General features: G+C 36.0%; 1 protein-coding gene across 1 annotated transcript in view; it reads right to left on the bottom strand.

Annotated features, from left to right (window-relative positions):
• Positions 1-26,143, bottom strand: part of KHDRBS3 (KH RNA binding domain containing, signal transduction associated 3) — a 91,772-nt gene that overhangs the window by 10,889 nt on the left and 54,740 nt on the right. Inside the window, exons 6-7 of the mRNA XM_075705973.1 lie at positions 19,781-19,973; positions 8,337-8,419 (exon numbers count right to left, since the gene is read on the bottom strand). Of these exons, the coding sequence (XP_075562088.1) occupies positions 8,337-8,419; positions 19,781-19,973 (276 nt within the window). The remainder of the gene's footprint in view (positions 1-8,336; positions 8,420-19,780; positions 19,974-26,143) is intronic.

Below are 26,143 nucleotides of genomic sequence, written 5' to 3'. Positions count from 1 at the left end.
ATCTGACAGATCTTAAAAGCAATGTATTATCACATTTGATATCTTTCCAGTGCTTTGCTAATGCCCCTTATATAGACAAGGTTCAAGCCATGCCTCTCCAAGTACAATAAGGCAGACCACTTCCTCTTGTGTTAAAGACAATTCAATCCACTTAACTAAGACTTGATCGCTGCACTTATGTGGGCTCTACTTTTATCAACATGTATGTTCCAAGCAGATTGCACCTGGCAATTACACCATGATAAACCTCAAATTCTGATGGTTACTATACTGTATTTTTCATCATCTGTCAACTGAATGATGCCAAAATTGTGCTTAAAAGTACAATTTACAGCTCCCAGTATTTCTTCTAAAATAAAATACAAGCAGGAGAAACAAATAAGACCAATTTAAAGTTTTCCTGCAACCATCTCCCTTTTCTAAAGTTGCCCAATTAGATATTTCCTCACCAACAGAAAGAAGCAAGATTTTTCTTCCCCTGAAAGCAAACTAAGTACTACAGGATAGTCTAAGAGAAAAACCTGCAATTTTCAATTACTGCTAGTAAGCAGACATAGTATGTTGACTGCCAACCAGCAAAAGTGTCAAATCTTCATCTACAAAAATGTGTTCTGTGACAAAAATGTTCTGAAATTATGAAGCCTGATTTCTCATGCCTCTCTCCTTCAACTAATAAACATTGGCTTTCAGGAAATTGTGAGCTTCCAGTGAAGTTCCCTCTCCACCCCACACCAGGGAAAATAAATCTTCCTTATATGTACATATTCTTCACTGTCTACTGCAAGTATGAATTTATGATGTTCTTTCTCTAGTCACAGAGAGACAATGCAGTCTCTCTTCCTTATCATGGCATCTCTTAATGAAAGTGGTAGAAGGTATATTATGTAAGACATTTGAAAAGTTATTTCTAAATGAATAATAATTTGTAAGATTTGGAAGCCTGATTATCCAAGTTCTGTCTCCAAAGACAATATATCAAGCAGCACTGCTACAACACCCTGCTGAGGCCTAGCAACTGGATACTCTCCTTCCTCTTTGCAACCTCCATCATTCAAGCTTAAAGTACTTTTTTTTGAAATTAAAATTTTTGTAATTAAATTGAAGCCCTCATATAATTAAGATTTTTAAGTTATGACTAATTCCACAAGTTACCATTAATAACTACAATACAGCATTTAATATTTCAAAAGTATTCACCATTAATGAGTTTTTCTTTCTATTAAGGACTTCTTAAAAGATCTTATTTGACCTATCCATTTCTCATGTTTTCATCTGTGTAATCAGTCAAGGAAAAAAGTCCTAAATCCTACCAAATACTCATCATCTTATAATTATATTGTGGTAATTCAAGGACCCCGCTTAAGATGCTGTACAATCACCTAAGTAAAATTAAACCTATCACACAAAATGAATAATCAAAATTTATTAAATAATTTTTTGATTCCTCAATTATTTAAAATTTCCTGTTACTAGTTTTTGTACTACAATAACACCTCAGTTTTCTCCAATAGGTCTCTATTTTTAAATGCATTTTCACTTGTTTTTTAAACATTGAGGCATAGTCATAGTTAAGTTTAATAGTAAAGCCATGAAGAAAACCAAAATTTTTTTGTATCTGAAAAGCATTTTACTAAGTATGATTAATAAAAATTAAAAGTAATCCTAAGATTTTTTGAATAGTGAAGTAATCTAATGTCAACATGACGTGGATTCCAAAAACCTTTTCCAATTTTATGAGTGCAGCTTGTGATATACTTGTGTTAAGATTAGTTTTCCCTTTAAAGATATTTTTTTCCATCATTACACTTGAATTGCCTTAGTCTTATTCCTGTTTACTGAGGTTTCAGAGCAGATTTCTGTAAACCAATTTTTTTAAAAAAAATTCAAGCATGTATGCTGGACTCACAAATAAAACTATCTGTGCTGTTGAGGCACTTCTGAATATTTTGTCTTGTCACATTTTAACAGATAAAAAAGGAAAATGATCTATCTAAACCTGAAGAACTAGATCTGAAAAGCTGCAGAAACCAATCTCTTCCAATAATATGAGCGTAAAAAATTAAGCAGGAAACCACATGGCAGGGATTTTCAGTTAAAAGATACATTAGCTTGTTTATGCTAATGCTTTTAAGACTTTATTTGTGCAGAATTATAACCTCCAATAAGCTCAGACATACCAGGTGTTCATAAGCAAAAACAATTGCTAAATACTAGCCATTTGCACTATCCCCAGAAATCAGCCTGCTGTGGATTGATTTGATTTATAAGTCAGAGCATGAAATACAAACAGCTACTAGCATTAAAATCCTGAGAATTACATCTTGAAAAGCTACAGTAACAGACACTGTTTTGCATATAATGCATATTTATACACCCTGGAAATGCATGATTGCTGACAAACTTAACAATGTAAATTTAAAACACTGAGCACCACAAACAAAATGTTAGCAATTAACTTTCAAATACCAACAGCAACACCTCCATAAGCCAATTTCAAATCCATACACTCAGCTCTTTATGAAAATCCTCCTCTTATAAACAGCAATGTCGTTATCTTTTGTATGACTACTAAGCACAGTTTCAGAATACACCTGAAAATTTGAGTTCCTAGTGGAAAATGGGGAGGGTCTTGCTGAGAAATACATACAAGGAATCAGCTTCTCAAAACTAAGGTGCCTTTGGAGTGGCACAAAATCAGGGATTTGCTTTGAAGGATTTTAGCAAACCAATTTAGCTGTATTATTTAGGCATCAGTTGAACAATGGCCACTGCTGGATTTCAAGGTGATACTTTTTTTTTTTCAACCTGATATCCCATTACTTGGTTCTTAAGTAACTGCTGCAAGCTACAAAACAAATTTCCTCAAACCTTTTAAACCACCAGCTCTTTTTCTGCCATCTTCCCTCCTTTAAAGAAATTTTATGTCTTGAATCAGTCACCATTGAAACGAACAGTAAAGAATAAGGCCTCACTGCATGGCATTCGTAACACTGGGTTTTTAACATGCTTAGGAATTACTACATGGGCAGTTATCTTTCTATGCTTTTAGATAAATGGTTTAAATTAACGTTGCACATGTACTTCTCACCTCCCCACACACTAACCAATAAACCCAGACTGAACTAGAGGCACTGAATAAACATAGGTATACTGAAGAGAATTTGCTGATTCCCTCAATTCAGATTAGCTTGACTGGATGGCTCTAAGGTTTACAACACACTTACAGGTATTTGAATGTATCATATATTGGTATAATTGGACATAGTAGCAATTATTGTTAGATATGCAAGAAGAGCAACTGAGAAGCACTATGTGTAAGCCAATGGCACAATGGTTGTTGCCGAGAGAAATCTAGAGCATTAGTAAGTGCAGAAACCAGAAAACATTGCACAAAACTGCAGACGATGCCAGCAATTACCTTAAGTCCTAATATTTCCCCTTTTATGCCAGTGTTTAGATTAATTTCTCCTGCAACAGAGTGAAGGTGACATCACCAAGACTGAAGACCTAAGCCAGCTTTTACATTATAAATTCTAATTAAACACAAAATGACTACATTACTACCACAAAATGACTACATTACTACATGAATGACATTATTTGTGCCCCTAAACAGGCACAGGCATATAGTTATACAAACTGTTGCTTTTATAGTTAAGACTGCTGATCTCTGTTGTAGGTAAAAAAACAATAAAGCTAGATAAAAGCAGGTTTGGGGCTTTTTTTCCCCCCAAGAAAAGAAGTATCCAGTTTTAAATACTAGTAGACAAGCCCAAAGAAGTTATTTGAAACTTCTGAGTGCCACGAAGCAGACAGATGGGGTTCTCCACATTTTTTTTGTACTACAGTAACTGTGTTAGCCATTCTCTCTTGATAGTAAACTTAAAAGCACACAGTAAACCTTTAGTGCTGTTGGAGAGGTAACAAACCAAGCCCCCTTTCTCGGCAACCTTGTCACATAATCTGAATTTTAGTAACAAACCTCTTTTTCTGGCATGTTAGCTCTCTGCAGCATCTGTCACTGCTATGAATGGTTGATCATAAGTACCTCTGTAGTCATCTCAATGCTATTAAGCAGATGGCAGCGCTAAATCCGAATGATGTAGTACATCTCCCTGGTGGACTTTGTTTCCATACACTACCATTATTCTACAATTCCTCAGTGATAAATCTTATGTATTCTAGAGAACATTAACAGTGAACTGACAGTGCCAATTGATTTATTAGCATCCATTTCCCTTTGCCCCATTATTGTCTTCGCAAACACTTGAGCAGATCATGTATGGAGCCACTAAGGGACAAAAGCACTTTTGCTCAATTTGAAACATATTTCAGAGATTTAAAATAAATAGAATTTTTCTTCATGCTGAAAATGTTTAAACTGATCTACAAATGTAAATGAAGACCCAACTAAACGCTCCTGCTTCCTCCACAATATTCTTCTGAGTTTTCATAATAAAATTGGTCTAGCATTAACAGCAGGCCATTAAAACACCCACTACTTTCTGCAATAAATCCAAGGATTACAAGTTCCATACAGATTTGAGGAAGTCCTTTAAGAGTCAGCTAGGTTGTGTAAGTAACCATGCATATACACTAGTGAGAGGAGCTGACAAATCTACATGCATCTGACATAAGAAAATATTATGACTGCATAATGTGAAGTCTGCCCCACATGACAGACTAACATTCAGCCTAGTCTTGCTGCTTCTCCTTAGCCAGGCATTGAGTATCAACCATAAAGGACCATAGCTTTCGACAGTGTTCATTATGCTTTTGTTAAGGCAAAACTGTCTCGGCTGCTTTAAGTATTTGCTAGCCTTTGCTTTTCAGAAATCGAGAAATATTTTGTTAAATTAATTTTAGATTGCTTTGTGGTTTTTTTTATAACAATACTGAATAGACCAGTTGATTAACCATCCCAGTTTATATTGGTAAAAATATCATCTAACAATCCTCTGCAAGAAACTATATGTATAATTTAGTCACACGTCTTCTAAAAATCAGTTAAGATATCTAGTCAAGCTCAGTACAGCTCCAAGGGATTTTTTTTTAAGTCTTTTTGACCATAAAAAAATAATTCTGTTAAAAGACATCCTGAAGCACTATTTGGGGCTTTGTTGCATGAACAAACAACTATGGATAAGAAAACATTTTAAAAGAAAACTATTTTTTTATAGGATTACAGGGCATTAAGATGGATGAGAGCTTGGAGAAAAACTCTGACATTTCTCTCCCTATTAGTGCTGTGACAGGTTTTAACTAAAGCTTCAGATTGCCAAGCACAAGCAAGGACACAATCTCACACAATGTCAAATAAAATGCCATCAAACCTTTAAACGCACATGATTTGGTAGCAGCAAGCAGTTAGGTTATAGAAAGGAAGAAATGTTTGCAGAGGCATGCAAAGTCTGAACTACCATAATGCACACAGAAATATACGGTATGCTATTCTTCATATCTGAACTTATCACCCATCCTAGTCCATCCTAGATTTGGCCATTTCTGGGAAATACACTAGAAACATCAAAATTAAAAACGATAAAGGAGAGTCATGATGCATTGTACTGAATGGTCAAATCTGGAGAACTTCCATCTTTAACAGAGGAATCACTAAAATAAGCAAAAACTTTAAAAATGAGTATTTCAACTGTCTCCACTCTTAATACGTGTACATTGTACACACAAAGTACACTTGTGAACATTAACCAAGTCTGATGAGGTGCAGGAAGAGGGTTCATATACTGAAAAACTACTGCAAATAGTTTAATGAGCAAACCCATCTTTTCAGTTTACTAGCTATTTCTGAGATTTCCTCTTCAATACACAATACCATTAATATGCAATCTTCTAGAGAAATTAATATCAGAAAACATAGTAGAAATAGTATTACTTTAAGACTACTGCTTTCAACTTACACAAGGAAAGAGGAAAAGTTATTTACACCTGCTAGTCACTAAATGGCACATTTTAAAAAACATGAATGCCCTCTATGTGAAAATGTATTTTCTTTCCATGCTTTATGAGGGCAAAATACCAAAAATGATACAAGGCTAAACTACGAAAACAATACACTTTTCCCTAATTTCCTTCACAGTAAGGACCTTGTAATGTACCTAAATATGATAAGTATCTCTTAGTGGTTACAAAATGACATTTTGCAATATGGGCTACTATTTGATATTCCGATTAAAGATAGGAATGCTGTTCTAGGTAGCTCAGATGGCTGTTTACAGTTATTACCTTTTGCCTGCCAATACAATCCTAAAAATCGTTTTTGACAAGCCAAAAAATATGCCAAAAAATGGGTGTTGATACCCCGTGAGAAATGTACAAGTGAATCACTTCTTTTTGTCTTTTACCATGAAGCACTTAATAAAATGGGGGGGAGGGGGTAGGGGATTGAAGTAAGCATTCAGAAGATAACGAATTCAGCAAAATCTAAGAGTATATGTATTGTGAAACTACAGGTAAAATACAAAGCAGAGCAATAATTTTATGTAGTATCTCCTTGCAGACTGGCTGAGCATGTGCACGTATATCTAAGGTTATTATTTATATTCTTATGTATTAGTCCTTTACAAGAGCAATTTAATTTCTTGGGAGATTTGCTTTTTGCTAATTTTAGTTCAAAGGAAAAAATCCTAGTGAAAATATTCTTAACATGGAAAAAAGTATCAAATCCAAGTAATGTTTAGTTTTGGCTCAGGCAAATGACTTGGTAAATGGGTTTATTGCACACAAACATTTGGACTTCATTACAAACACTAGAAGCAGTAAAACAGAACAGAATTACCAACATAAAAGTTGAGGACTATTTTGGTAATTTTCTTTTTGGAAAAAAGAATCCATTACCAGCAGCTGCTCTCCAAATGTAACATCCTATAAAGCCTCATATTTTGAGGGTTCTACGCTGCTGGTTTCCTATGTCATATTATTTTTATCAATTTTCAGTATTTTATAAGACTTTGCAGGAGCCAAGTATCAGACACAAAGGTATTTTCATTCTGTTAGTTCTCAACAATAATGACACTTGAACTTTCCACTAAGCTTTTCACATTGACTAAATTGTTGGGCACAGGAAAATATTCATTTATACCACAAAATTCAAGCCGGGTGTGTCAACACTACAGCAAAGCAGATGTCAAGTGTAAACAGCTTTGTTCTCAGCTTTGCTGTGAAGAGTTCTGTACTATTTCAGATAAGACTACATTGTAAAAAGTCATACATATTTAGCAGAAGGTAAAACAGTCTAATCAGTATCTGTTGATCAATATCACAATATCAACCAATATCTCTCTTTCCTACTGTTTTCTTCTTCCCAGAGGGCAAGGTTCGAAGCCCTAGTCAGCCCAAATAACCAAAGCAGTAATGCAGAACTAGAGCATTTTATTTTGTATTTTACTGTTTTTTCAACACGCTTGTTTCAACCATTTCAAGTTCATTGCCAGAAAAGTTTCAAAAAATTCTCAATGACATTAGAAAATCTACTACTGATCAAACTATGAATGCTTGGTCTAAGAGAAAAAGAGTGAGAATAAATCACAACTCAGTAAAAGGCACAGAGAAGGTCCCTTTCCAGACGTGCACATTAGAAGTAGCTAATAGACGAGCTGCTAAATAATGTGTCGTGATATTTGCCATTAAGTTCAAACTACCACCTAATACAAGTAGTTTGTACTTCATAGCATTTTTCCCATCATTGGGAAACATTAGTATTCCTAGAAATTCATGGAGTTTTCAAATAGCAACTCCTTTGAAGAAAGCAAAATTTAAAGAAAATAAATCACAAGTGCTTAAAAATACTGTTGAGAATGAAGTGGGGAAAGGAACACAAATGGCAAGAAATTCAAATCTGTCAGACAATTCCACAATGGAGTAAAACAAACTAAACGTTGTACTACTTTTTTTACAGCCAAATAAAGGTAAAATACTTGAATGTAACCATGTTTAAGTAGTAAGAAAATGCAATCAGCTCTGTTTCAGATTATTTAATACCTTTTGTAAAGTTTTTTTTCTCCTCTCCCTGCCCCCACTCCCTCCCAAAATGGATCTGAATTAAATTTTCCCGAATTTCCTGAACTTATGAAAACTGATTTATTATTTCACATCACTAAAACTCTTTGAAGTTCTCATTTCTGCTTCTTTTCAACCACTCAAAAACTTGACTTTTATACTTATGTGATACTAGAGACAAATAACACTGGAGGTTATTTCTAATAAGCCTCTTACAATATTTTTGCTGTTTAAGATGAAATTGAAAAAATCTTTAAGTAAAGCTAACTTTCCAACTGTAGAATATTTCACATGTAGTTACAGCAGATGTAGAGACTTACCTTTGCGCTTGAGTGCTATAGCTGTTATCATAGGAATCATAGCTTTGTTCATCATAAGCAGTTCCATAACCATCATCATACTCCTGAAAAGATGTAAAAGAAAGGTAATATTAACCATAAGCACACTCCAGAAACAAAGTAGTAACCTAGTGCTAAATATGAAAGACAGTACTCTCCTGAAATGTATATGTGATATGTACACCATGAAATGGCAACATCTTAATGATATTAGTAGAGACTACTTCCATTTAGGAGGTCACACACATTTAAGACTATATTACTTCAAAAGGTATTTTGAACTACTGGCAACATGCTTTGGAAATATTTTTTTAGTTAACACAGGCTTGTGCAGAGACAGTACAAATGCTTCATGTCTTCATGTACTTGAATTCAAGATGAGTGAGCTACTGATATTCAAGAAAGCTCTGGGAAGCACCTCAGGAATCAAAACACCTGAATGAATATTGTGCAGCCAACTTAGGTAGCTGGCTTATTTCTGAACAATAAACTCAATAATCTACATAGACTACAGATGGGAAAAACTCCCTAGAGATAAGACAAGTATGTTTGTTTTGTTCTTTGAATGCCCTCTGTATACTGTAACTTGTGGGGGTTTAGCAGCCATTAAGAAACTAAAAGTAAGGATTTCCTACTCCTCCCACATTACCCACACTTTTTAAGTATACACTGTAGTAACACTCTTTCCAAAATAGCACTGGATTTCAATACCAAGTTGAACAAACCACTAAATCCAGCTACAAGTCAAGCTACAAGTCATACAGAACTTTGAGATAGAAACAAGTGACAATGATGCTGTGTTTTCCCAGAGAAGGATGAACTACAGAAATCCAAAGAACTGTCACCAATTTATTATTTCGTCCAATAACAAACCTGAGCTAAACACATGAAAAGTAGAAATGGCACTTCCTTTGTACTGATTCCTAGGAAATCCTAATATGCAAATCCTAACCAAATACACCAAAGACCTCAATGTATATATAGGGGTATCCTGACCAGTTTTGCCAGATGAGAATGACCTAATGAGAAGACACTTTGAAGATATATGGACTCAGAGAGATGAAAATCAGGCATCACCTTATATATGGTGTTTTCTGAATAAGTGTGTATCAAACCCTGGCAACACAAGGGTAAGTCTCACGAAAGAACAAACTCTTTACCAGGAAAAGGAACCTTTAAGAATCTTTCAGCGATGACAGAAAACAAAACCGACTAGTGGTATCAATTAGGTAGGGATGACAAATGATGGATTGTCCAACTCTAGTAGAAACCATCCCCAATGACTGGAATCTGACAGCTTTCTAGACATTGTAAGGAAAGCTTTCTATAGCAGAAGCCAATGACATCCTCAAAACAACTGATAGGATACTGAATTTGCCGAGTTTTTAGCGTTTTTCAAGTGATCTGAAATTAGTTCTATGGAAAACCAGGCAATCTGCCCATCAATACTGCTTTACCACCACTAGATCAGAGAACACGATTGTTTCCCAGCAGTGATTAGTAGAAGAGTGTCTATGAATAACTGCAGGCATGACTGAGTGACAGCCTATTCATAGGTCTGGAAGAAGAAATGAGGATACTTCCAATTCTCTGTTGTGAAGAGATCCATGGATAAATAGCCCTACTTGAAGAGGAAATGTATTGTTTTCTCTTTCAGTAATTCATTGTCCTGAAACTAAAAATTAGAGTCTTAGCATTTTCTTTGCCCATCTGATACGGATATGGACTTTTCTTGATAAGCCACACACTAAACCCAGGAAAACATTGCCTCCTGGCAGTTATTATGAACAAGCACTTTATTACTTATTGATGCAATACACAGACATCTGTTAATAATACAGACATTGATCAACAGCAGAAGCTGTCCAAGCCAACTTATTTGCTCTGTTCCAGAACATCTACATGATGTTTGGTCCTCTCATAGAATCTCCCAACTGTGAACCAGCCATCCCTAAGAGACTCCCAAACTTCAAATCATGCACATCCAGCAGTGACAACAAATGAAAGCAGAGGACTGAAATTAACCTTTCAACATGTTAGGAAAGCTTTGCCACAAAGGAATCATTGGAGAATTCTTAAGCAATCAGTCCTATTCTTCACATTTATGTTAACTTTTATGATCAATTTTTAGTAAAATAAAGGGGAAAACAGACCACTCTGAAGTCATGGTGTGTCTATGACTTCTTGCAGACAAAGGAACAAAGTAAATTTGAAATAGGAAGAGCCTTATGTTAACAAGATGTCCAGCAGAACAAAAGGAAAATTTTCAGGAGGTCCATGCTGTATCAGGCTTAAGTGTTTCTAGCATTAGCATTTCTCTTCCAGAAAAATTTTGCCCAGAACTCATTACTGTTCACCATTTTGTGCATTAATAAATTGACTACTGCAGAAATTAATTACTGCATTATTGTATTGTTGAAGGTGGCTCTTATGAGCTTTGAATGGAAAGATATCTGGTTTGTAGTTTGGATATGGGACTCCTGTCACTTAACATTAAAGAGATCAACCTGTGCTGTTGCAATTACTATAACTGCTTAAATAGATCAATTCTTCCTTTTTATTGTTGTATTTACATTTATAAAACCAAAAATTTACATGAAAACCAAGATAAACTTCATGTGCAACATGCTGCAAAAATAGGTTTAAAAAGCTGCTCTCAATGGCTTGTTCTGTTAAGAGATAAGAGATTCAAATTTCAAAACATTTATTTACTGTGCACTATTCCTTTGACATAGCAATTAGGCAGGGGCAGCTGAAGTATGTTTTAGAGCTTTCACTGAATTAGGTCTAACACAGTATTTTCTTAGTCATACAGTATTTGAAAGCTTTCTCTTTCCAGAAGTTACAAATACGATTGGCCAAGGCAGAATGTTTAACATTTTAGATTAAATCCACACTATTTGAGTATTTTCTGAAACAGACATCTTGTGGCTTCAATAAATGTTTTCTTTAACTTCATTTAGTATCTAGGTGAAATATCCTTGGCCACATGGCATATTTCAATGCTATAAAATATCCTGCTAACTTACATGAAAGTAACTATCATTTTTGCACATAATCAATGAAAATGGATAGGACAGAACTTAAATATGTACAGATATCCTATACTAAAGTACATCAGAAATTCACTGACAAGCACTGCTATACAGATTTCTTTCTGTACAGTACAGAAAGAATTACACCTTCATAAGAATATTTTAATTGCATTTTTCCTGCTGATTTTTCAGTATGTTTCAGCTATTTATAAAAGCATTCATTTTTGTTTTTAAAGCCGCTATTCTTCATGTGGATGACAGCATTTGCATTCTTACTACCTACCAAATGCAATACAATGGACTTCCCCACTACTCCAATTGCAGAAGTCTATAAAAAGCTCTTCCTAAGGTACTTGATCAGAAAGAGTTTACTGGTGAAGCTATATTTCCTCTTCCTCTCAAAAAAAAAGCCCAAACAAGATCATATTTTCATCCCATGAATGAGAGCATTTTGTTTGTTATTCACTATTCTACTTTTCAGGATAACCTAGAAAACTAACTCTCATCACATTTAGTCTGATCAAAAGAAGGCAAGCGTGCTGTACAGTTTGTGCTTACAACAGAAATGTAGAAGAAAAATAAGCTGAAAATGTTAAAGTCCTCTTAAACTACAGGTATTTTCCACACATTTGAAATATCAACCAGGAAGGTATCAAGAGCGATTGTCCTGCCTTCTGTTATTTTCAGTCTTAAGAATCTTCCCCCAAAGTAACAGAACAGCTAGAATTACAAGACAGGTCCTCTGAAAATAATATGAAACTACGCTGTAAAATCTCAAACCTGATTAATAACTCCTTTATTAAGCCAGCCTACAAGCCAGAACCACATTACATTTCCTCTTAATGAGAGCTTCTGCCTGCAGTTGTCTCAATGACAGTGCCCGTAGTTGATATAAATCCCAAAAGCAGCCCTGGTAACAGTAATTGTTCAGTGCAAAGTGCAGAAATTTTTCATGAACAGAACCAAAGGCAATATGTAAATATGCACCCTTCAAATATTTGAAATAGTAAGTTTCTATCACAGGTCAAAAGATGACAAAAACAATGAAAGCAATCTTTGCCAAAACCTCTGCACAACCCAAAACATTACAAATCATGCTAAGCCTTGCTCATAAGTGTTTCTTTCTAATAATTAAGTACTCTAAACATACCCTTGTTCATGGGGAATAGTAAACAGTGGCTTTAAATTATAATCTGCTGGCAGTGACAATGACAGACTAGTGTTTGGGTGCTCTTTAGGGAAAATTAACAATGTTTCAAAAAGAACAAGAGGAACAGGAAGAAAGAAGAGGGTAAAAAGTTCATTTTAACAAAAAGGCCATTTGCAGTGCTGGAAAAAAAAAATCATGACATCAATAAGAAATCAATTTTCCAGCTCTCCTCAACTAAGGAAATCCATCCAAGGGAAAAAATTAAGGCTGTTATTATTAGAGCTAAAAGGTTGTTGTTTCTTTTCCTCATCATTCTCTGAAATTAATTAACCAGTACTTTATCAAAGAATATTGAAGGAATGTCTTCCTTTTAGATAAAAACTATCACATTCAAAAAAATTGTTTGCGCAGAGATTAACTTGAAGAAAAAAGAACATGAGACAACATCAGTGCAGTGAAGAATTTTTTTTTGGTGAATTAGAATTGTAAAGGGAAGGAACAGCCATTTTGTTACATGGAAATAACATCTCCCCATCATTTAATCAACAGGGAATATGGGGCAATCAAAACAAATATGGGTAGCTACTACCATCTAAAGTCTAAGTGATAACATTAAGGACATTAGCAGCAAACATGCACAGACTGTAAGCTCTTATTTTGTAGATTTTCATCTGTTTTCATCTAGAAAGAGCCTAGTGCATATTCAACCAGAACAAATAAGGTATTCCCGGAATGAGAAATGTACTAGTGGATTGTCTTTCATGTACCTCAAAAAAACCCCACCAAACCAACCCTGAAGAGTTGCTAATGAATATAGGCAGTAACATTTAAACCAAGTTACTACCAGGCCAAAACAATTCTGTTTTTCTATATACAACAGCAGAGAGCAGTGTCAGAATCAGGAGGACAACTCATGCTCATTCAATAATGTAAGTCAGAAAATGGTCAACTTAGATCAGCAGCTTAAACTCTAAAATAATTTAAGAAGAAAATATTTTATATGCACATTATAGGTGAACTTTCAACTTTGAGATAGGCAGGTAGAAAAGCTTTTCAGCCTTTCCCCAAAAAACACTCCACTGCTTCCACAGCCAAAGTTGCCTGAGTTCCTGAGAAAATGAAAAGATTTTCCATTCTCTCTCCACCTCATCCTGAAAACCCCAGAGAAGGTAAATGTAAAAGATTAAAAATGAAATAAAACAATTGAGGGACTTTAAAACTTTTTTTTTTACATGTATTTCTTCTTGCTTGTCCTATTTAGCATGAAAAAGAACATTGTAACTGGCAAAAAAAGCCAAGAAATACTTGCTGTTATGAACTTGCTTTCCAAAAGTCTTACCTGAATTCACCCTGACTTTAAGAATAGTCTTAGCACTTCTGAAAAGGCACAAGTCAGTAAAATACATTGCTTAAAAAAGTTTAAGACCTAAGTGGAAACCACAACATTATCTGCAGAGGGTAACAGAGACAGAATGGACAAAAGATCATTTCTCTAGTTCCTAGAGAATGAGGCTACCTCAAACCCTTTTGCAGGAACCCAAACATGAAGTTTTACACTCAAAACAATTAGGCAAACAAAAACATCTGAAATTAATTTGGTTAAAATACTGCAGGTTATTAGGAAATTATCAATATTCAGAAGACCACAGTAAATTAAAACATGGTGTGACATGCAAAGTGACATTGAAGTTATACTTACTCTAATCAGGGAGAATTCAAATTCTGTTCAGTGTCTTATACCATCTGGATTAGCCCTTACTTTGCCACCTCAACTCCAACAGGCGTTTATTTGTAAATAAAAAGCCTGTGTTTTTTCATATTGTATACAAAGTTTTTGCTCTTTTTTCCTACAGATCTTTCCTTTTTCAACCACAAACAGTAAGTGAGCAAAAGAGCATTAATGAGAAAAAAGTCTACTTGAAAAATAATTTACCCTGTAAAATCAACATTGTATTAATAGATCCAAGAAATTGCTTCTACAGTATGTTTTTTCTAATCCTAATTTTCAGTTTTTCAAATCAAAACTAAGTATGATCTCAATGAGGAGATACAGAATTCAAGCTTAATGCTGGAGATCAAAACAGAATTTGCACCAGCTTTCTAGGAAGGGGCACTAAACAGGCTATAGTTTATTCAGCTGAATGGGCTCCTACCTGTAAATAGTAAGACTTTGGGTTCATTTCTTTCACTAATGGATACATATATGTATATTTTATAATAATCACTGGATCATGAAATTGATTTCTGTTCTTAGCTATCCAGCCAAGCATCACTTGAGAACAAACTTTCCTTAAATCTTCCAACAAATTTGTAAGGATTTCTCACAAAACCGAAAGGACAGAAGCCACAGCTCCTGACACTGTGTATGTTAGGATAGCCAGTATCCGGGTGGTCAGCACACCATCTCCGGAGAGAACCAAGGGAACATGAATACCTGCGACAGGCATTTGAACCAAGGGCCTTCCACTACTGGAGAAATACTGAGATTTAAATTAAGAAAGGACATACGGCATCACATCATCTGCTTATCATTTGGGTGGGATCTTGTCAGACAGCAGGTTATGTAATGTCTTTTGGGTCTTCCCCATTTCTCATGGGAAACAGTATGAGCATAGTCTCATACTGTTGTAGTGTCTGTAATATATATGTATCTTCTAGTATACACAGTGTCAGTATAGTCGCATAGTACAGACTTAAGAGAATTTCAAGCTTAAGTCTTAATTAAGTCTGAAGCACTGCTTTGTCCACCAGTAAAAGCAACATGTTTCTGGAAATATCCAGAAATGTATGCTTCAGGAACTATAAACTTTTAAAACTTAGCAATCCCTAAGCTTTAGAATGTTCTAGAATCACACAATAACTAAACATAGATTTTTAAAGAGTAGATTTTGAAGTCTGTTATAAGCATCCCTTTTGTATCCAAGTGTTCTGTGCACCCTAAGTAGGCTGTATCTAAGTTAAAAAAAATCTTTGCATATAATTGGAAATAGTTCATAATGTTCTTTTTCAAGTTACAATTTACTTAACATTAGAAAGGCTCCCTAGGTCTCTTACTGGTAGACATTCCATCTTAATTCAATTTCTTATTACAGAAAGCAATCTCATTGAAGCATTCTAATTGAAGCATTAACTGCTAGAAATTATACATGTGGTCACTGCATTAGAAAAATCTGCCGCTGAGGTAACCCTTGTCTGAACACAAGAAAACATCAGTAAAATTGCCAGAAACAGATCTGAAGCTCTGCCACAACTTTCCCACATAGTAGGGAGGAACATTTAGATCTGATTGCTTTCTGAAGTACTGTTGAAGTAAGTCTTGGCCATAACTTGCTAGATTACAGAGTTTTATGTTTCAGTGCAGCCATTCCACGCTGCCACAGCAACAGGTTTTATATCAGTTTTTAAAGTCCAATTCTTAATGCCTAAAAAAATCTAATTATCATCTCAGATAAATCTCACTTTGCATTTAACACATTTAGGCAGCCAAAATGGGACTTGACATGGCATGATCACACATATAGTCATACAAAGTACAGAACTGAAATACTTACAGAATATTTGCAAAATATTTACCTTTGTAAAATGAAAATAGAAGCAAATAAAAATCTAAAAAACTAAAATCTTAAAAGAGCTTCAGGCTGTGTTACTAGTTTGGAAAAAGCCTCAAAGTTTGAAGCCAGTAAGTGGACAACAGGAAGAGGCAGAGAGCAGCAACTGTTACTAGACAGTAACAGACTGAACACTGATGGTCTAACCTATGTTTGACTGAATATTGGCTAATGAATTTACACTATTAAAAAGAGTAGTGAATTGCTAGCATACTGTTAGTAATTTCCTGCTTATTGAAAATTATGGAAAAAGCTTAAAATCTCCAGCTAGTAGTTAAATACAATTTCTATTTCTTATCTTAATGGAATAAATTGTCAAGTTAAGAATACAGAAAAATATTTTTATCTATTACACAGTTTGGTTCAATGAGTAGAAAAATATTCTCATAATTAAGAGAATGATGTCCCTGAAACTATCTGTAAGTGCGTCAATAAATGTAGCACCATCTAGTATGATTTTCCTTATCCAAGTATCATAAAAAGAATCCTGGCCATGCTTCACACGTCATACTAGCAGTTGAGGACACTGACCTGAGCAGTTGAGGACAAAAATGGGAGTCATGTTAGCCTTCAGAGAAGGTTTATCACACCAGACAGTGTGATAGAGCAGTGAGGTTAGAACAGTGATAATAAAGCTGGCTGGCCATAGAGGCCTGAATTTTTGTTATCATCTAAGCTGATGCTACAGCTATTAAAAAGACATGTTCACAGAAAATGATAAGGAACTGTCATTTAGTGGCTTGAAAACCTTCATCATGGTACTAACAATATGGTGAGGTCCCAGGAGGAATGGGTGCTGGGGCTGAGAGAGATATCTGAGACAGGCACCAGTGGAGTGGGAAAACTAGTTACACTGAACTGGAAATACATGCAGATATCGCTGCTAGTCCAATATGTTGCACGACTTCAGCAGAGAAGTCCACATCAAGCATCCAGAGTCAGCATTACAAACATTCCAGAAAGCTGACAGCAAACAGAGGTAGTCTACCTCTGTGTAGAGCTTTCTGTAACAGGTAAGCTCTGGACAACTTCCCTATAGGCTCCAAGTACAGGACAGAAACGATCACCTAGTTTTGTTAATCTTGAGCCCATGTTAAAATGCACCTAAAGTGAATTATTTTTTGCCTGCAGCATGATTTTCCCCATGTGAGATACTGCCTCCAGAATTAACCCTTCCAATTTTTCAGACTGAAGTACGTATCCTGCTTCCCATTTTGATATTATCTTTCAGAAAACAACTTCTTAAACAACTTCTTCAACAATCAAGAAGATGATGGAGAGAGATTAGGATAGGTAGGAGGCAGAACCGAGTAAGTTCCTTGTAGGTATTAAAGATTCATTGGCCTCAAGAACTACAGAAAAAAGTTACCAGCAGAAGTGAAGGAAAATGGATGCTGTTTGTGACTCAACGATGGCTTCATTCTCTGTCACAAGTTATACTTAATAAATAGTACACCACAGAGGAAAAGGGCAAGGACCTGATGTACTGAAAGCCCTGCATCATCTTTGAGATATTTAGAGTTACAGAAGGCAAGGTGTTGAAGGCTTCCATCCAGAATATATTTTGCTTCTTTCTGAACTTGCACAGTTTCACATTATTTTAATGAGTACAAAGCAGAGGCTTGGAAGCCTAAGGGAATGAAAAAGCTTCATGAATCCTTGCAGACTTTCTAATATTCAATGGAAAAGTTCTAAAGGCTGCTCTGTAACCTCTCTGGATATCCCAGTCGCTGAGGCTCTGAAACTATATGCTGCTTAAAATAACTTACGATACTCACAATCTCACTGATGTTCTCATTCTACAGACACTTCTCAGTAGCGACACTTTACCCTGCTCGGAGATTCAGGTTAGCAAACCAGCACTTAATACTAGATATGGCTAAACAGCAATTAATAAAGAAAGGACAAAAATACTAGTAATGACTCCTACCATGTTATCTTAACCTGTAAAAGATACAGTTAAGGCACTTTGATAACGTACTACGAATGGGCAGGTAAAAAAATACTGTGCGTTAAATTTAACATACAATACACTAGTGGTTCATGTCCTAGCAAAACTTTATTCTAATGAATCTCCATTTTAACAAAGGAGACACAGAAAATATGGTAATTTTAAAATGGAGCAGCTAGCATTGCTGTATCAATTACAGCTTTAAATATACCTATCCCGGTTAAGATATCTTGTTTGGAAGATAAGTGATCCAGTTCTAGAGAACATTCTTTTTAGAAGTTATTTAGCACAGCACTATTTTTCTTTATAGTGCTATTTTCTAATTATTCTCTCTCAGAAGTAAAGCATACATCAGGAAACAGATTCAAACAGCTGTTATTTCCATGCCTCTTCTATATACACATGCTATAAACAGCAGATACATATAAATATGAAGTTACTCAGAGGTTTATTTTCTACCACATCACCATGCATTCTACAGTGTATGCCCTGGAAACAGGCTGTTTAATGAGGACTAATTCTTTTGAAAGCATTATGAAATAACCACTTATTTGCAGTACCCACCTTGACTAGTCAAGTGAGGTATAGCCAGGGGATGTTTAGGTACATTGTTCAAGAACTAATTCTCATAACATTAATAAACAATATTAATTTCTTCTGAATTGTTCAGATATGTGTATAAATGTACTAATGGCATTAAACTTCTGTCTGCACAAAGCTATAGGTGTTATATAGAAAATTAGGTTTCTGATCAAAAGGGATAATGGTTGAGATATGATTCAGAGGGTTTGCGGTGGGGGGGTGCAAGAAGAGAGGGGGAAGGTGGGTGGAAGAAAGGTTGAGGGAAGCAGAAAATGTCTAAACAGCAAAACCATTTTCTGGAGCTCAGGAATTCCGTTTTTGCTAGTCTGAACAACAGAGACAAAGCAGAGTTGGCTGTAAAGTGGGCATGCTAAAAGTTTTAAGATTCATAAAACATCAAAAGCATTGTCCTTGAAAATGTTATTTTTCTATAAGACTAAATCCATTTTTATGACGATAGTTTTGTTTTAATAAGCTTTTTTCTTTATCTCAGTGCTCTGTAAGTTCAGTTTAAACTAAATTTACCCTAACAATTCATAACTGCCTATAATATTCAGTCATGTACAATATAAAGTATTTTGATATGTTTTTTAATTTTTAATACAATGAAATAAAGATAAATATGTATGGCTTATTGAGATACACTGTACATTGTTAAAATTTTAGGATCATTTCTGAAGCTTTCAAAAAAATACTTTAATTGTCTAATCGTTGAACAGTTATATGACCACAAAGATAAGATTAGGAAGAAGAGTACAATATTATTCTCAGTTTTATTTGAGAATTAACAGTCTACTGACAATGTGATTTTTCAGATTTTTATAAAGCAGAAACCTAATATAATACGTTTAAGAGGTACATAACTATTTTGCCAAATGAACTGTAAGTGCCTTTATGGTAGTACATATAACCTGAAGCTTTATTAATATGAAACAGTTCGAGTCTGAAAAGGTGACGAGAGATGACCACATTCACCATAGATTCTGGGTGCAAGACTTCATTAGGTACTCATTGAAGAGATTCTACTGAGTTCTAAAGTGATAGGATCATCCCTCCAAAATTATACACTTTATGCATGATATGTCAACAGCTTGACTTACATATTCACCATATGTCTCCTGTGCTGGAGGTGGTGGAAGGGGCCGGTAGCCTGCAGGTGGAGGTACTCCTCTTGCTCTGGGTGCTAGAAGTCCACGGCTACGACTGACTGGTCCTCTACTGGGAGGCACTCCTCTGGGTGCTGGTGCCCCTCTCGGTACTCCTGCTGGTGGTGGAGGCACTCCTCCACGGCCCCTGTGAATATATGGATCACTTCCCATTAAATGCAACACCCCTGGCCTCCCTTTCAACAGCTCCCTCCCCCACATCATGACAATTTTGCTTTGTTACAGCCAGAAAAAGTCTAGAGGGTTTATAGTTTATAATTTTTCTGTACGCTTTAATCCAATTATACACATTATGCAATAAATGAAGAAAGATACAAGCTAGACATGTGATTAAGTGATGAACTTCTCACTAGCTTGAGCCATTCTCACATACACAGACATCCAAACCAATTTGCTGGAATCAGTCAGCTTCACTAGAATTTGACTTATATGTGAAATCACAATCATAGAATAACAGGTTAATTTGAAGCTGTCAGGCTATATCGTACTCAAACCCTGCAGAGAGGAATAGGTTGCAACTCCCTTCTGATCCTGTGTAAGCTTCTAAATGCAATCCAAAGATCACACTGCATGTAAGATATTGAGTGGGTCAGAAGAATTACATTTTCTTCTGGTTCTGAAGAGATTTCCAGCTGTTGCAGGAAACATTCAGACATGTAATAAATGTGCAGGGTGATTATGGGATATAACTTGATACTCTATATGTATTTAAGAACAAGAAATAACAGTATATTTGTTTTTAAAAGTTCTGAATGATAAACATTAACTTGCATTTTATTACTTTGGACACTTAAGATATAGATGAAAAATCTGAGACCTAAACCGGAACAATTTTCAAAAATATTTGATCCATTTAGAGGTGGTGTTCCTCCCTGTCTCCCTATAGTAAAGGGAGAGACTTAGAAGTACAATCTGGGAGAAATTTGCATCATTTATCCACTTTCAAACAGGATGTCTAAAACATTGCTAATAGACATCTCCTTTTTAAAGGAGATCATTTCACCCCATGAACTATGACTAAGTTTAAATGACTGCTCTGCAGGCATACAGACTTGTTCTGAGGAAGTCACACCCTTATTGTATACTGTAACAGATACATAGAAGAAAACAAACACAAGCTCTACACTACGCTTCTACCTATCAAGCCATCTTCTAATTAATCTCAAGAGTACTAACTGAATGAAAATACTCTGTCCTGATTTCAGTAGACATTTCCCCCTTAAACAATATTATAAAGTAAGATCCAGATTTGGCCTTAAGGTTTCCTATCCCATTTCAGATAAGTCATAATTTCTCACTGGTAAACTTAACAGGAAAAAATATAATCATTTTATCACAAATAATTAGTATTTCAAAAACTGCATCACTAAAAGAATGCAAAAACGTAAATACTTGATACAATCAGGATAGATTTTATTAATTCTAATTACTGATCAAAACACAGTCACAAAGTATTTTAAACAAGCCTAGAGAGTAAGTGATTTAAAACTGTGCTTATTACTTGGTTTTGGCTAATCTGTAGAATGCCTCCTCAGGACAGGGTACCAGCTGCTTATTTGACTTCATTGTAGTGGGGGCAGGGGTGAGCAGTGAAGTTCCCAGACACAGCCTGCTGAAGTAATATAAAGAAATAGCAAATGTGACACTTTCCAAGGTGAAGCCAAAGAAAGGGAAATGAACCTATTGGCATAGACAATAGTCAATACCAAGTAAAAAAAAAGTCAGTAAAAAGACTCAAGAATCACTAGCCATAATCTTCATGGCATCCTTCAGACAGGGTGCAAGTGAATGCAGCAGGAAGTGGGACATGCTGAAAAACATGGAAAAACATTTGAGGGAGGGAAAAAAGTACAGTTTTAGAGCCAGTATAGATTTATTCTTGAAGAGTAATCAGAACATCAGATCCATGTGATGAGAAGGTCTTTTCAAAACAGTTAATAGGATTGGAGTGGTGATGTGTGGGAAATCGTATTTCTCCTATATTAGGAGACATTTACATGCTTTTTTTAAGAGTCACTGTAGGAAGAATAAACAATCTGAGATGTATAGTTCTGTATTACACTACTCAGATGGTTACTGCACCAGGCTGGAGGACACTAGAAAGGTGCAGAGATAGGAAACCCAGTAACAGGAGAGTTCAATTACCACCATGCAGATGAGTCATATCAAGGTAGGATGCTAAGAGCAAACTTTTAGAAACTGTAAATTGTTATTTCATTAAGAAGTTATCAGGGAACTAAAGAAGTTTGATTGACATGAACAATGAACAGAAACTGACTGATAATATTGAGGAACCACTTGAATAGGAACCTTTGCAAAAACAAAAAATCAGTTCTGGTATTGCTTAATTTGAAAAAAGGGCAGTTACATAAATTACTTCTAAAAAGACTTAAGAGTGAAATGTATATACGCAATATGGGAAGACATTTAGAGAAATCCCATGGGAAGTCAGAGCAGATACACAACAATTGTCAAAAAAGAAAAAGCTTGAGAAAGGGCAAAAGGAGCTCAGTAAGGCTAGAACAACAGGGTAAGGAGAGGTATTAAAAGCGGTATCACTTGAAAAGCTGAACCCATCTCTAACCTCAAAGGACAAATGCTAATAAAACAAATGTAAAATACTCAGGAAAGCAGGTCAGAGATAATTTAAAGAATTTGTAGAAAATCTGAAGAAAAATAAAAGTCCTTCAAACATTCTGGAATCAGGAAATCTGCCAGAGTGAGGCCAAATCACCAGTGAAGAACAGTGAGATATATATGTATGTATACATTATGTTTTTTGCTACACAATCAAGAAAGGCTGGACAAGGTTCTCATGGTAGACTGTTTCCTTACAGGGAATGCATTGGATGGTGCCGCCAACTGTCTTAGAGACAAATTACAGAATAAAAGGAGCAAGTAAAAGCAATTGCACTATCTATAAACTGCAACAGGAGTTCAGATGCCTAGCTCTTTAATCTGTAGCTGAATCCCAACCTGAATATTAAGGAAAGGAAAATAGCAAAAAAAATTTCAAAGCAGCAAACTATAAGAGAGGACACTTGGGAGTTAATATACACACATGTATAAATTTATATATCCTAACATTATACAAAGTAATAGGTTCTGTGCTTTCACTACTCATAGAACATCTATGATTAAGATAGGCCCAGTGGTAAAAAACAAATACAGTTTTAGAAAATATAAGAACAGAACACAGAAAACTTCGTTACCCAATTATGTGCATTCACAGTCCCATTTCCTGATTTGGAAAGAACATAAAAGAACTGGGAGTGCATCAGAAACTATGTTAAAGATCACCAACAGTATAGAACAGTTTACACATGAGGAACAATTAAGTACATTAAGGCACTTCATACTACAAATGACAACTGAGGCTTATATGATAGAATCCAATAGAAACATCAAGGGGATGACAAAGGCTTAAGCTGCACCAGGGGAGGTTTAGGTTGGATATTAGGAAAAATTTCTTTACGGAAAGGGTGGTCAAGCATTGGAACAGGCTGCCCAGAGAGGTGGTGGAGTCACCATCCCTGGAAGTGTTCAAAAAACGGGTAGACGTGGCACTTGGGGACATGGTTTAGTCTAGTCTGCCCTTGATTGGCTTAGAGTAGACTTGGTAGTGTAGGTTAATGGTTGGACTGGATGATCTTAAAGGTCTTTTCCAACCTAAACGATTCTATGATTCTAAGGCTGAGGGGTGACTTCTTCACAGTCTACAACTTCCTTAAGGGGGGGGGGGGGGGGGGGGGGGCAGCAAAGGCGCTGATGTCCTCTCTCTGGTGACCAGTGACAGAATCCCAAGGAAATGGGATGAAGCTGCATCAAGAGAAGTTCAGACTGGACATTAGGAAAAAGTTCTTCATCAAAAGGGTGGTCAGTCACTGGAACAGGCTCCCCAGGGAAGTGGTCACAGCACCAAGCCTGTCAGAGTTCAAGAAGCATCTGGACAACACTCTTAGTCATATGGTTTAGATTCAGGTAGTCCTGCAAGTAGCAGGGAGCTGGACTCAGTGATCCTTATGGGTCCCTTCTAACTTGAGATATTCTAAAGGTACATAAGGAATTATTCAGCAGTCATTTCCAATGTAAGAATCAGGGGATATCAACATGTAGGGATAAATTATTAAACCAGATTGCCTTAAGGCCTGGACCACTATGACTGCTCCTATGAAATATGATCACTGAATGACAGAATGGTTGCGGTTTGAAGGGACTGCTGGAGGTCATCTGATCCAAACTTCTGCTCAAGCAGGGCCACCTACAACCAGTTGCCCAGGACCATGTCCAGGTGGTTTTTGAATGTCTCCAGGGATGGAAACTCCACAACCTCTCTGGGTAGTGTGTGCCAGTGTTCTGTTACTGGGCACCACCAAAAAGAGCCTTCTCTTCTCTAGGCTGAGACCTTCATCAGGTCCTCCTTGCAATTAAGGTAGGCATGACCTTTACTTTCCTCCAGTCCTCAGGCACCTCCCCTAATCTCCATGATTGTTCAAAGACTGAGAGTGGCTTCACAATGACACCTGCCAGCACTCACAGGTGCATCATATCAGAGCCCATGGACTTATAAGTCAAGGTTGCTTAGCTATTCTCTAACCTCATCCTCTTCCACCAAGGGTATGCTTTCCCCCTCATCTTTGGGTCCTTGGATTTCAGAAGGCCCCTCTTACTAGTAAAGACTGAGCCCAAGAAGTCATTAGGTACCTCAGTCTTTTCCATGCCCTGTGTTACCAGGGCCCCTGCTCCATTCAGCAGTAGGCCCACATTTTCCCTAGTCTTCCTATTGCTACTCAAGTATTCATAGAAGCACTTCTTGTTGACTTTGACATCCCTCACCACATCACTGATGACTCCTGTTCTTCATCTCTACTCATGTCTATGCAGCAGACATGTCATTAGGGGCAGAAGTGATGGCCCTAGGGCAGTTTAGTCCCCACACATCTATTACTTCTCATCTTCCATCTATGCTCTAGCTAATCCTTCCACAGCTCTCAATTCTGATCCATCTTGCCTACTGTTGTTTTCTATTTCACTCCTTTATCATTTACATATTTCTCCAAGTGTTTAGGGTTGAAGTGGTTTTATTTTTACTGTACGTAAAAGCTTCACTCACACATACTTGAATGTAACCCACTACTACCATTAAGTTTAGAGAATGTGCTAATAGTCTTTTCTCTTCCCTTCATACCATGGACATTTGAGTGGTGTGCAAATATACACAGCATATTAAAAAGCACTCTCTGAAGAAACTGCACAGAGGGTCTTTATTCTTTTTCTTCTACAACTGTCTCACCTATAAATTCAAAAACCTTGCTGCACCTGCTAACATTTAGATTCATTCTTCTACTTATTTCATCCAAATCAAGACATCTCAGCTCTGTTCTATCACATTCACAGAGATATCTTACCATCAAATCAAATTCATCATGGTTCCTAGTCCCTCCATGCCTTTCACTACTTGCTTGTCTGACCAAGGGCATCATTCTGCAGACCAAATTTCAGCTGCCATCACCAACTCCCCCTGTCTTTGCACACAGCTTACAGACTATTTTTTTCTTTAAAAAAACATGTAAAATAGCCTTTCTTTTCAGATTACCTAAAATTTTTTTGGCATGGAGATTTCAGTTGACAAACTTTAAGACAATGAAGGGCTCCTCTCCTAAAATCAGATACTCTTTCATGTTAATTGAGGGTTTAGAAAAGTAGATTTTGAAACTTTCTGGAGCATCAGTGATTAGATCCCAAATTCCCACTTATTTTAATTAAAATTATGGCACATTTGTTCAAATAACTATGAAACAGTCTTGATCCACAACTTTGGTTCAGGTATATAATTCATGGTTTCACTACAAGCAGCACAACTTTTCCTTTCAATAAAGAACTGTGTATATTAACCCTCAATCAGAATGCTTGTGCATCTGAAATTTGAGGTGTCTGCCAATACATTTCCTTGCCTGTTAGCCCTCTTAATCCTTCCACTGTTTCTTTGTTACAGAAGAGAGAAATCTTTGTTTCCACTTCTATAGGCCACAAAGCATTATCCCCAAACCTTGAAAGTTGTATGTTATTAAAACTCATTTGTCAACCCATGTCAGCCTTGACTACCTATTTATAATACTGAAAAACAAGAATGGTCTTTTATGCAAGTTTTATTTCACATTTTTGTTTGAAAACAGTATGTTCCTGTTTAAATCTCCTTTTTTCACAAAATTGATCACAAGACTAAAAAGAGACAGAACACCCTGAACATAATACCTGCCTTTGTCCTGGATCCTGAACTGGCTTTGTCTAATATTT

The sequence above is a fragment of the Pelecanus crispus genome, chromosome 2 (assembly GCF_030463565.1).
Source record: "Pelecanus crispus isolate bPelCri1 chromosome 2, bPelCri1.pri, whole genome shotgun sequence".
Taxonomy (NCBI): domain Eukaryota; kingdom Metazoa; phylum Chordata; class Aves; order Pelecaniformes; family Pelecanidae; genus Pelecanus; species Pelecanus crispus.
This window is presented reverse-complemented; position numbering and strand designations above follow the sequence as displayed.